This window comes from Protopterus annectens, chromosome 5.part0, assembly GCF_019279795.1.
Source record: "Protopterus annectens isolate FY-2018-M chromosome 5.part0, PAN1.0, whole genome shotgun sequence".
NCBI lineage: Eukaryota > Metazoa > Chordata > Ceratodontiformes > Protopteridae > Protopterus > Protopterus annectens.
This window is the reverse complement of record NC_056735.1, coordinates 866,052,960-866,066,820: the sequence shown is the minus strand read 5'-3', so window position 1 is coordinate 866,066,820 and position 13,861 is coordinate 866,052,960. Positions and strand designations below refer to the sequence as shown.

Here is a 13,861-nt window from a genome sequence, read left to right as displayed (position 1 = left end):
AATAGCAGTTATAGCAAACAAATTCACATATGTTGGGTTACATGCATAAAGTTAAAGTTGCATTAAAATGAAGCTTAATAACAATTTTGCATTGATATAGTTCAATAGGTCAACAATATTCAAAGATACTCAAGAAGTTCAAGATATTCGCCTGTTTTAGGTAAAGGAGATCAAGTTATAACTTCATCTGTCCAGAAAGATGGTAGTGATTTTTGTAGGGCATTTGCGATGAAATTTAATAATGAATCCAAAGTTGTGGGGGGCGTGGTCATGAGAGAGTGGGACAGATTTACTTCCCTTACAGATATCAGGGGTTTAGTGAATAAGCTTATTAAAATTATTTATAAAAAAGGAAAAAAAATTGAAAGAATTGTTTGAGAGGGGGAAGTACTAATGTAGGTAAATTTGGAAACAAAAGGGCGGGCACTTACAAATGTGGGGCCTGTTCTCAATGTAGTCATATAGCTAATACTGATCAAGTACATATTAAATCTAGAAATACAGTGATTAAAAGTATGCATTATAGTAATTGTAATACTAGTAGTCTTGTGTATTTAGTGACGTGCAAGTTTTGTTGTGCTTTTTATGTGGGAAAGACGGAGAGACATCTGGAAAGACATATTTATGAGCATTTTTACGATATTATTAAAAATAATGAAAGGAATGCTCTGTATAGGCATTCACAGGGTTGTGGTCAAGCAAAATTTTTATTTGTTTTAGAGATAGTGAGTGCTGATGCGGGGAGGGGGGGGGGGTCCTGGGAAACCCGTTTGGAATATCGGGAACTGTACTGACAGGTCACTTTATATGCTGCCAGACCCCCCCCAGGCTTGAATGAAAGCATTTTGATTGCTCCGCTGTTAAAGTTAAGAGCAGCTAGTGTTTTATACATTGCATTATATAATGTATTATATAATATGATATTGTTAATCCTCATTCATTCCTTACATATGGGTATCGGTTCTGATCTCGGAACCGAGCCGGCCATCTTCCAAGCTCGCACCAGCTACAAACTCTCGAGCTAAAACTCTTACCCAGAATTCCCCGATCCCTGTTACCTCAGATTTCATTTGCCGCATCGCCATTTGGTCGTGTCAAGCTGCTTCTCTTGAGCTAAGTACAATATTTGTTGTCATTCTAGTCTAAAACAACTTTTTCTCTCAGAAAAGTTTCTAAATTGTTTTCTCTTACCTTAAGCGACATTCTCTTCTTAAAATTTTTCAATCTTTTTACCGCGAGATATTTTCTTCTATACCATCGTTGGTAGACCCCTTTTTCTTCATGACCTTTGGATATTTCTTGTACCATTGCTGGTATTCTTTCTGATTTCATTATTTTCTGTCATGGATAAAAAAGGTAGTCCAGGATTTAAGAGATGTTCAGATTGTGGACATAAATTACCTACTTCAGATGCACATTCTGTGTGTGTCTATTGTTTGGGTGTGCCTCATTTGTCAGTTGATCCGCCCTGTGGAATTTGTAAGGACTTCTCTAACAGGACGTTGATTGAGAGGAAAAATAAATTGTTACTGAAGGGGCTACTCAAATCTCCTTTTTCAGAGGCTGTTTCTGGGTCAGAGGCTTCAACCCCTCCAATTTCCCATAAGAAAAAGACTGATGATCTTTCAAAGGCCATATCTCTTCCTTCGTCCCCAGCTGGGGACTCCTATCAACCAAGACCCAAGAAGGCTAAGCTTTCTACTTCAGGTCTGACTCTTTCGGCTCCAGTGCTTTTGGTGCCTAGACCCTCGGCACCATCTGTGACTTCGGCACCGACTAGCATGCCCTTAACTGTATCGGTACCGAGGGGCTCCTCTGTTTAGACCTCTCTACTGGCACCGACTATCCCGTCGGCGCAGACTGTAACCACATCGTCTCCAATACCTTACCCGGAACCGATAACTCAGTTACTGACACCATTTTTTTGGTCCCAGCCTCAGCACCGACAACCACTTCAGCACCGATCTTACTGTCAGTGCAGACCATGACTTTGGCACCGATGATTTCCTCGGTGCAGACACCTGTAGTACAGTCTTACGGAACTGTTGTTTTCAGTGCAGACTGGTGATGTGGGCACCAAGCTTGTCCCATCTGTGGATAGACCTGACTCCCCCTCAGCCGTGTCCGTGAAATCCACTAGAAGCCTCTCTGAACATGACGTGTTGCGTCTTGTGGATCAAGTGCTTTTGGCCAGAGGTATCCCACCCCCTAGGATCTCACCTTCCTTGGGAAGTGAGCACCCTTTGCCAAAGACCCCTACTTATTCTCCTCCTTCATTGGCTTTGAAGCCCCTTGATATAGCACAGTCTTCCCCTCTACAGTTCCCTTTATGGACCTCACTAAGGAATCACAGTTGCCTTCATGGCAGGAGAGTTTTGCTACGACCCAGGATGTCAGCTGCGACGTATGTAATTTGGTGTTTCACAGCCATCCAGGGACTCCGAGTCGGCAGGCTGAGCCACTTAGGGGAGGGGTGACCCCTGTCCAGGACACTCACCCCTCTTCAGGTGGACCGGCCTTCCAACTAATGGAGAAGGCTTTGGTGTCTGCTGGCGATACTGTGCTGTCAATCTCCCTGCCCTCCTCTGGCCCGCTATGTACACAAGTCGCTCCTAGCGGACACCGGGCGCAAGGGCCTCAGGATGTACTCCCACAGGAAACTCCTTTTGCGTTGTCTTGCCCAGCTTCTCCCTCTGAGGAAGTTCATCGCAAAAGCTCGTGCAAGAGGAAGCACATGGACTCCACAGAGGAGTCCCTTACTGAAGAGACAGACTTTGATGATGGGGAAGGAACCCCCCGCTTACCCTCTGAGGTATCCTTTGGTGATATCCTCGTAATCCTTAAACAGAGAGGTAACTGGCAGCCCTCTAATCCGACCTCTGAAGAGTTTATGTTCCTGCAGGCCTTTTGCGCCCAGCCCCCTACCTCCTGGGTTACTCCACCTGCCGAAGAACTGGTCCGGCTCGTCGTGCAACGTGCGTGGAAGGCTCCTGACACCATTGAGGCCATTCCACAGAGGCCAGATAAAGTTTTGTCCCCTCCTGCTACTGACCCCCATTGGTCCAAAGGTCTTCCTGTAGATGTTCTGGTGGTGGCTGCCGCAACCAAGAAGGACCTGGCGAAAGAAGAAAGCCAGACTGTCCATCTGCCCAACAAAGAGTCACGGGCTCTGGACAGAATAGGGAAGCGTACTTTTGCATCAGCGACCTTTGCAATCAGGTCCCTGAATTATATGGCACACTTCACCAGGCTACAAAGGGATTTAGTATCTGAGCTTCAAGCCTTATGCATCGAGTCCATACTTGATTTTTCATAGAGATAGTGTCTTTGAGAACTAATCCTTCCTTTCTGCCAAAAGTGATCTCTGAAATGTCCATTAATCAAACCATTGAATTGCCAATTTTCTTCCCCAGTCATTCAAACAGCGGAGAGTATTGCCTACAATGCCCTAGATATTCACAGGCAACTTAACTTCTACTTGAATAGGACTAAGGCCTCTCGTAAATCAGACCAGTTATTTTTGGACTGTTCTGGACCTAGAATAGGATGTGCTGTTGCTAAGGTCACATTGGCTAGATGGTTGAAAGACCTTGTGACCTTCATTTATATACAACGTAATATTCCTTTGCTGACTACCATCAAGGCTTATTCGACAAGATCGGTGGCAACTTTTGCTGCCTTCCATGCCAGAGCTTTTTACATGACATCTGTGCAGCTGCAACCTGGGCTACACCTCATACCTTCATCAATCATTACAAATTGGATTTGGCCTCCAGGGAAAGAGCATCTTTTGGTTCTGTGGTGCTCAGGAATGTCCTTCCATGAGAGCCTCCCAGGAATAGAGGTAGCTGGGGACTCTGTCCCATACATAAGGAACAAACGAGGATTAACAATGTCAGATAAAGAAGTTGTCTTACCATAACGTTTCATCTGTATTGTTGATCCTCGTTCAGTCATTATGACCTACCCTTCTTCCTCTCCTGTGGCTTCTAGTGGATCTCACCATCTTGTTCTTTTAGGTCATTTGACCAGAGGTAGCCTCTACCTTTGACTTGCAAACTCAATCTGAGGTAACAGGGAGAGGGAAATTCTGGGTAAGAGTTTTAGCTCGAGAGTTTGTAGGTGTTTCGAGCTTGGAAGATGGCCGGCTCGGTTCCGAGGTCAGAACCGATGCCCATACGTAATGACTGAACGAGGATCAACAATACAGATGGAACGTTATGGTAAGACATAACTTCTTTTTATATTTTATTGGTTAGCTGATGGTAGCGTTGACCTTTGTAAAAGAGCTTGTCCAGATACATTATTATGAATATTTTACACACATTTATATTTTTATATTAATGCTATTTAAATATATTTAAATGTAAATTTTATTTTATGCACTTTTTTACATAAATTTTTAACATTTAGTTGAGGTGCAATATGTTTTAGAAGGAGTTTTTAAATATTTCTTATTAAAAGTTTTTAAATAATTCTTATTAAGGGTTAATTGATTGAATGTTTTTATTGGCCAGTTTGAAGTCAGTGTAGTATATAAATGAGTTTCCCTGTATTATAGGTTATCTGAAGAAGTCTTGTATGATGAAAACGTATGTGGATTTCTCAGAGTTCATTTTTGTGGTTTCTGTGAATAATTCAATTTATAAGCCGTGGTTCGTGTGGTGCATTTCCAGCAATCTTTTAGATGTTACCAATACATGCAACTCTGTATGAATTGCAGGAAGAGTCATTGCTGGGCACATTGTGGGTGCAGCAAGGGGTGCACTTCTGCCTTATATCAATGATTGAAACAGTACTAATTTCATGAACTTACTTTGACTTAGCAATGGGGTCCATTTCTGTCATGGTATTAGAAACCCAAAAGATTTGGAGAAATTAAAAAGGGAATCCCATAGGTAAAGAATACTGTAACAGTGAAGGAAAGGACATCCACTGTTATATTTTGCGAAACTGTACTTTTCTCCAATGTTGCCTGCATTTGAGGTTGTTTTCTGAGCAGCTTGTTTTATGCCTGTCAGCCCCCTGCCCCCAGAAAAGTCTTACAGGTTGTACGTTCCTGTTCTCTTATCCCAAAAAAGATCCTTTAGTAATATATTTATTGCCATCAGCTTCTGCTAAACATATTATGAATGCTAATCCCATTCCCTCTGAAAATGATAGAAAAGTTTTTGACAAATTTGGGATAAGTTTAAATCTGAAGTAGTTAACTTAATTTGATCATCAACCTGTGGGTTCCGGATCTGAGCCGGCATTTTACCAAGCTAAAGATCTGAGCTCCAAGCTCCTCGCCCTTACCCATACTACCCTGCATCCTCCTTCCAATCCTCAGATCTCGTTTGTCGCGGCTTCACCAGCAAGAGATTTCTGAGCTCCAGGAGGTTAGTTAGGTTTAATCTAGTTTTTTTGGCTGTGTGTGTGCCCCTTTCTGTGTGAATCACTTCATAACTCTTCCCTTTATTCTCCTTTGGGTGTTTTTGGTATAGTTTTAAAATACTTGGAGTATAGGGAGTTGCTTAACTTTCGGTTGTGTTGTGCCTTAGCGAGTGTGTGTGTGTCTGCCCCTGTCTTAGCTGTCTAAGCAGGAATGTCTGAAAGTCAAAAAATGACTTTTTAAGTGCAGAGAGTGTGGCCATAAGCTATCCCCCACTGATAGCCACACTCTGTGCGTAGTCTGTTTGGGGGTTCCTCATTTATCAACCGGCTGCAAAATTTGTGCGGCCTTTAACCCCGGGCCCTGCGGGATCGCAGGACCAAGCTGATTCTTGTGGGTGTCTTACCACAAAGTCAGCTACTTTTTCTGCTCCTTCATCTTCTTCAGCCACGGCTGTGGCTGTTCAGCTTTCCGGCCCTCCTTTTTTGTCCGGGACTCACACTCCTACCTTTCTATACAGGGGGAGAGAGTGGCCAAGACAGACTAACATAAAGAAAAAGAGAGAGAGACCAAGAGAAGGGTCACAAGAGGCAGGCCGACTCTGATTCGTCGGCCCCTCCCGCCAATGTGCTAGTGTCTCCACAAAAATTGCAAGGCCGTCTTCCCCTCAGCTCTGTTATCCGCGATTCTCCCTGGAACCAGAGGAGGAGGCAGCTCGGGCCGTTTCGAGGTTGTCCTCGCATCGACCCTCCCGGACGGTGTTGGTAGTGGCCTCGAAGTCTACTAGGAGCCTCTCTGAAGCCGATCTGGACCGGATGATGAGGAAATTTCTGCAAACTCAATTGCATATGGGAGTGTTGCTGGCTCCCTGCCCAGCCAGAGCGGGGAGTTCAGCCCCGACATTCGCCCCGATAGCTCCTTCTCCGATCCACCCTCGGGTTTCGGAGTCTATGGTTCCGAGCAGCCCCAGAGTCAGGGAGTCGGCACTGATGGTACCTCCTACCTCGACACCGGTTATGCCCTCGAGCCTGTCCGATCCGAGCTCTTGGAGCCGAGATCTGGGCGTCTGATCCGAGGGGATGCGTGTGTCATCGGCCCTGTTGTGGTCGGGGCATAATGTCTCCTTGGACCCAGCTGTGCCATCCTCGGCTCCAATCCCTTCATCGGATCTGAGGGGTACAGCTACCCACACCACCAGCTTTAGGGAAGCTGGTTCCCTTCGGCGTTCGTTGTGGAGACGGTTCTGTCTGGAGGAGTGAGACCCCTCACTCTTTCCTCAGAGTCCGCCCCTGCTCCCACGCAACTGAGTTTGTCTTCCATCATCCAGTCCTCCCAGGGACAGCCTGTATCTGGTACGCCCCAGACAGTTCCCGTTGAATATGAGACTGTTTGCGAGCCCTCCCTGGAGAGTCCCTCTGAGAAGGTCCCTCGCAAATGCCCATGCAAGAGGAGGCACACAGACTCCCCTGAGTCCCTCACAGAAGATACTGACTTGGAGGAAGGGGTAGGTGCCCCCAGATCACACCCCCGAAGACCTCTACTTCAGAGACATTATGGAAATTCTCCGCCAGAGGGGGAGTTGGTCCGCCCAAAAACCTACCTCGGACAAGTCAGTATTTCTGGAGGAGTTCGATACAGGCCCATCTACCTCTTGGGTGTGTCCCCCAGCCACCCCTCTGGTGGACCTTATCACTACCAGAGCCTGGAAGGAACCAGACACTGTGGAGCCAATACTTAAACGGCCCGATAAGGTGTTGAGTCCTCCTGCGGACAAAGCCACTTGGAGTAAGGGTTCTCCAGTTGATGCCATGATGGTGGCGGCAGCCACCACAACGGAATTCGCCCAGGAAAGTTCCCTGGTCCATCCCCCATACAAGGAGTCGAAAGCGGACTTTTGCTTCAGCTGCCTTTGCTATAAGGGTGCTGAATTACATGGCCCATGTAATCCGACTGCAGCGTGACCTTGTGAAAGAGTATCCTGAGTCCTCCCCGAGTCCATTTCGGCCGAGGATAAACGGACTTTCTCAGCTCATATGGCCACTCTCAAATCTGTGTCAAATACATCCATGCGTTTACACTCTCATTCCACCGAGGGAGCCGCTAGGGCAGCCTGATCCGATATTGCCATGAGGCGTCATGCCTGGCTTCGACTTTGCTATTTTTTGGAACCTTTCAAGGCGTCCTTTGCTAACGCCCCTTTTAACAGCTCGATCCTGTTCGGGAAGACCGTCCGAGATATGCTTGTCCAGAGTGAGAAGGATGGGAAAATGCTTTCAGCCATCAGGATCCGCTTCTCTAACCCTCAAAGGTTCTTCTCCAGGTACCAGCAGGGGCAAAAGAAGCTGTGGCTCCGGAAATCTCAGCAGTCCTGGAACACTCACAGGACTCCTCCTACCCCAGAGGCAGTGGGGGACAAGGTGGACACTGGCCCATAGGCAGAGGGGGACCGAAAAACTTTGGGTCACAGGAACCCTTTTAGAATCGACCTGCACTGCAGCCCTGAGAGGTTGCCCAACTACTCCTCTCTGGAGGCAGTCGGGGGGGGGGGGCATTTCTCGAGGCACCTAGCCCAATGGGAGTCCGTCATGTCAGATCGCTGGGTGCTTCAAATAATATCCAGAGGTTATTCAATTCCCTTCATAAACAACCCACTTTGTTCAAGACTCCTCCTGGATGTCCCACCCGCTCAAAGGGAGGCGGCAGCTTTGGAGTTGAGAAAACTGCTAAAAAAAGAGCAATCCAGACCAGTCCGGATTAGGCATCTATTCCAGGTTCTTTTTGGTGCCAAAAAAGATGGGGGACTTAAGGCTGATTCTCGACCTATCCACGATGAACCTGTCCGTTACTAAGGAAATGTTCCGGATGGTCACTCTACAATCCATCCTGCCCTTTTTGCAGGAGGAAGACTGGATGTGCTCGATAGACCTCAAGGATGCGTACTACTATATTCAGATGGACAGGCAATCCAGGAGGTTCCTCCGCTTTTGGGTAGGAGCCAGTCATTACCAGTTCAGGGTCCTAGCCTAAAGTCTCACCACAGCCCCCAGGGTGTTTACTAAGGTCATGGCAGTTGTAGCAGCCCACCTGAGGCTTCAGGGCATTCAGGTCTTTCCGTACCTCTTCTCACTGCCTACACCAGGCATCAACTTGTACTAGCCAGGGATTTCTTCCTTCAGTTATCTTACCTGGCTGGTGATCACGATAAATTTCAAGAAGTCTTCCCTCCAACCTGTTCAAATTCTAGATTTCATAGGAGCGAGAATAGACTCTTCAGGCCAGGATATTTTTGACTTCAGACAGACTTCACAGCCTGGCTCTCCATGTATTGGCGTTCCTTCACTCCCCTGCACCACCAGCGGAGTTCATCCTGAGAGCCCTAGGGTCCATGGCAGCAGCTATAAACCTCATTCCTTGTGCTCGTCTGCATATGAGAGTTTTACAGTGGACTTTACAGATTGAGTGGTCTCTACTACATCAATCTCTAGACTTTCCAATCCCTATGAGCAGAGTGTGCAAGAAGTCTCTCACGTGGTGGCTTCAATCCCCTGAATTGCGAGAAGGACGCCCTTTTGTTGCGCCTCCACCCCAAGCCACGGTGACCATGGATGCCTCCTCTTAGGGCGGGGGGTGGGGCACTGCTCAGACAGGACTGTCCAAGGCACGTGGACTAAGAGTGAGACCATTCTGCATATAAATGTTCTAGAGATGCAAGCAGTCCTTTTAGCGTTGCAGGCTCTTCATGCCTCTCTTCCTCTGGGAACTATTGCTATACAGTCAGACCACATGTCAGTGGTCTGGTACATCAACAAACAGGGGGGAGCCACGTCTTATCCACTTTGTCAGGAGGCCATGAGTGTATGGGAATGGGCAATCTCCACCAACCGCTTTCTGATAGCAACGCACATTCCGGGTCGGTCCAACATCTTGGCAGACAAATTGAGCAGGACTATCCTTTCACCTTACAAGTGGTCTCTGAACCCTTATGTAGCGGACCAGATCTTCAAATGGGGTCAGCCTTGCTGCGATCTCTTCGCATCGCCGTCCAACGCGAAGTGCAGCGAGTTTTTCGCTCTAATTCCCCCGACGGGGGAAGTCCCCAGAGACGCTTTTGTCCATGCTTGGCCACCTGGTCTTCTTTATGCGTATCCCCCGCTTCCACTCATGACAAATTTTTTCAGAAAGCTCATTGGTTGGGGAGCAGAGTTATCCTCATAGCACCATTCTAGCCTCGTCAAGTTTGGTTCCCTTGCCTGCAGTCTCTTCTCGTAGCTTCGCCCTGGATCTTGGATCCCATTCCGGATCTTATTCATCATCCCTCAGCAATTGCTCCCCCAAATCTGGACAACCTCAATCTCACAGCTTGGTTACTCCAGTTCCATTAGTTGCTAGGACTCCCACTATTCCCCAGTTAAATCCATCCTGATAGCAGCACATAAGTCCTCTACCAGGAAAGTCTACAGTAGTAAGTGGAAACATGTTTCCATTTGGGCTTCAGAGAGAAATCTGGATCCTTTTACCGCTCCGGTTCCAGCGGTGTTAAGACTTTTTGTCTCATATTTTCCAACAAGGGGCTAGCTCTTCTACAGTGAAAGTACAGCTGGCGGCTATTTCCCATTTTCGTTTTGGGGAAAATTCAGGCTCCCTAGCTGCTGCCAGAATTTGCAAGACCTTTTTGAAAGGTACTTTTCTTCTGAGGCCTCCTATTAAGAATCCTTCCCCGCCATGGAATCTGACTTTGGTCCTTCGAACCTGCAGCATCAGTTGACTTCAAATTTTTATCATGGAAAACGGCCTTCCTGGTGGCTATTACTTCAGCCAGGAGAGTGTCGGAGCTTCAAGCCCTGTGCATGAAACCGCCTTACCTAGTGTTTCACAAGGATAGAGTATCTCTCAGGACTAACCCATCCTTTCTGCCTAAAATTACTTTGGAGTCAAATATTAATCAGTCAATTAATTTGCCTGTATTTTTCCCTAATTTTCAAAATAAAGGGGAATATAAACTTCATTCGCTTGATGTGCACAGGCAGTTACATTTTTATTTGCATAGGTCCAAACCTTCAGCTTTTTGTTTCCTTTGCTAAACCCTTTTTGGGAAAACCAGTTTCAAAAGTGACTATTGCTAAGTGGATTTCGCTTTGTATTTTGCAAGCTTATAGAGAACTTGGATTACCAACCCCAGAAGGGGTTCATGCTCACTTTACCCAATCTATGGCTACTTCAGCTGCATTCTGGACCACTAGCCTCCAGGGATAACTGTGTACAGGGATAGGGGGAACCACTAGCTACCAAGGATACCTGTACTAAACAGATGGGGATAACTAGCCACCAGGGATTACTTCATAAGGCTTGTGCCGTTACGGCACTTAAACCTGTATGAGTATCGGAAGGTGGGGGGAACACTAGCCACCAGAGATTACTTCATAAGGCTTGTGCCAAAATGGCACTTAAACTAGTATGTGGATTGGAGGTTAGGGTGGCTGGAGAGGCTAGTCTCAAGGGATAGTCGCTCTGGAATACCATAAGGACAAATTAAATAAAAGTCATGGGATCTGTTAAACACCAGGAATCGTTTAAAAAAATAAATAGAAATAGTAATAATAATAATAAAGGAAAACTGATTTGAACCATGTACCTTGCTATGTGGAGCCTCTGCGTTGCTTTAGCCAATTGCACTAACTAATAAATTAGTGCAGCAGTTGTTTTTAAACATTCTGAGGATCCTAGGACATTGTGCAATGTCTACATCATGTTGACTTGTATGAGAAGGAGAAATGGGACCCGGCACACACACCTCCTAACTTTGTAAGTGTTTTCCTTAGCATGCACGTCCTGAAGAATATGAAGTATTAAACCTGAATATCTGGCATTAATAACTTAACTGTAATCGTTCCACTCCAACAGACTAAATAAAACAAAAAAAGAAGACTTCAGAGCAGATTGCCGCTGACTGTATAAGCTTTATTACAAAAACATTAAAACGCTTTTGTCCATAAGTACATTGGACTTTATCAGAACAAATTATTACACAAACCACTGTTCATGTACCCTAAACCAACCCCTAAATCACAAATGAGTAACTAAGTAATCAAATAATGAATTAACTCATTCACTCCAATGGGGAGCTCAGGAAGTTTGCACTGTAATTTCCAATGAACGGAGCCTAAACCTTTTGTCAGAATCAAATTATGTCCTCATGTTTCAAGCAAATATATTCACATCTCTGGAACCATAGAGATTATGAAAAAGTGTAAATGGCAAACTCTTCAACACAAATTGTTTTTATAGTTGTAGTGTTCTGTAGGTTCTAGGTCTTAAAATGAGTTTTATAAGTCACAGTAAACACAGTAACTATCACACTTGTAATATTTTGTAAACTTACAATATCTCAAGCAACTGCTCAAGTTACATTCATACTGTCAGAAGCATTTTATTCATCTAGTTGAGAGCTTTCATATGAGGCTAAGGAGTTATGTCTGTGTTACTTGGTTGTTGAGATATTTAGAAAAATTATATCTGTATAAATTACCATCATAAAAACAATAGTATCTATTTACCTGCACTAGACAGAGATCAAATATTAACGCAGTTGAGTTTGCTATTGTGTAAGTGTTAAGATGAAATCTTTTAAAACCTTGTATATAGCATGGCTTTGGAATTACAGATGCAAATATGAACAAGCAATATTTGACTCCTAGAGGCGTCAGTAGAAGTTAACTGAAAATGCACCTGGAAGCATCATTCAGATGTAATGAGTTAAAACATCCGTAACCAAGGCACTTTTTAAAAGCAAGTTAAGGCACACAGTATAATATGTCTGTCATTGTATTGTGTGCCTTAACTTATTTTTAAAAAGTGCCTTGGTTACGGATGTTTTAACTTGAATAATTATACAATTATTTATTCATTTGTAATTTAGGGGGATGGTTTAGGGCATATAAACAGTGTTTTGTGTAATCGTTTTTTCTGATGAAGTCCAATGTACTTATGGACGAAAGCACTTAACCTTTTTGTAATAAAGGTTATATATTCAAGGACAATCTGCTCCAAAGTCTTCTCCTTTTTTGTTCTTTTATTTCAACTGTAATCCTCCTTAAATTACAAGGACAGGGGAAAAAAACATCATGGATGATCTGACAACAAAGACAGGTATGATGTGCGAGGTGTGTGTGTGAGTGACTGAGTAGGTGTCAACACACTACTTACCGCAGGAAGTGCTGATTTGCACTTTGTGTGGTGATGCAATTCAAAGACATGCAAATTAGCCCATAATGAGGTCTAATTTGTCTCTGAATTGTGGGAGAAGAGCCTTTTTAGTTCAAACGTGAGCTCATGCTTGGGACTATTAATGATTCCTTGGGATGCTGGATTTGTGATTTTTAGCCTAAAAAGAAAATGCATTGCTGTACATTGTATGTTGTATTGTGTAAAATTGCTTTGGTCTGATGTAAACTTGCCTTTATGAATTGTGACCACTGCTACATGTCACCATAGGTCTGGGATATGTCTGCTTGCTTACATTCTGTTTAAAATGATGTCCATGGGTTACATTTTCCTTGATGCTATATAAAACCTTACCAACTTTGTTGTCTGCTGTCATGGAATGAGTTTTTAATTTTACTTGTAGTAGTAGTTGTATCTCTATTTATAAAAGTGATCTAGAAATCTAACTCTGAGAGATGTATTTAGTTTGCACAAGTTTTCTGCAGGTACTTTTGCTGTGTCCTGAGGTTTTAGGACCACTTGTTTGTTTATATTAAATGCATGTTAGCCACTGCATTTCACTTTCAGGCTGATATTGATATGTATTCATTGTTTTGTCATCATGGTAGCTTTTAGAGTGATTAATACAACATTTTTTTTTATTTTAGTGCTGGTTTGCAGTCATGAAGGAAGCCGTCGCAGATGTGGTGGACAAGGGGATCTCTTGTCTGGTTCTCTTGGAGTTTTTGCACACTGGGCTTTTCTTGCTGGCCCAGAGAAAACTAACAGGTACAAATTATTTTGTTAGATATTTTGAGTGGCTTGTTTAAATGGGCTGTACTATTTCCCAGAGGTAGAAATACTTTTGCATAGCATTTTTTAAATATTTAGTCAATAGTTTTGTTGATGGTTTTCATATTTGCTTGTTGTGTGCTTTCTGTTAATTTTTGTTACAGCCGCACACTTTTGAATTGAAGGTTAAACATTTTCTTTTAATACATTTTCCTTCATTCTGTATTTTTATGTGTGAATGCTGGAGGCAAAGGCTTCAGAGGATCAAATATTTAGCTACCAGCACAGACACTGGGCCTACTGCTGCACAATATGCAGTGTCATCAGGCAGTAGCCTGTGAAGAGTAGAGTTGCTGATGTCCTTTTCATTCATTCCTCAACTACTGTGGTATCTGATCCAACCTGGCCACATTTACTAGACACTCTGATCCAATTCTTGAGCTCCTCCCTGTACCCATAATAACCCAGTCAACCTGCTGTACCCCAAATCTCATT

General features: G+C 44.3%; 1 protein-coding gene across 2 annotated transcripts in view; it reads left to right on the top strand.

The window, feature by feature from the left end:
• Nucleotides 1–13,861, top strand: part of NAXD (NAD(P)HX dehydratase) — an 870,139-nt gene that overhangs the window by 817,459 nt on the left and 38,819 nt on the right. For both annotated transcript variants that reach the window (XM_044072663.1, XM_044072662.1), the window contains exon 9: nt 13,243–13,363. In XM_044072663.1, coding sequence (XP_043928598.1) covers nt 13,243–13,363 — 121 coding nt within the window. The remainder of the gene's footprint in view (nt 1–13,242; nt 13,364–13,861) is intronic.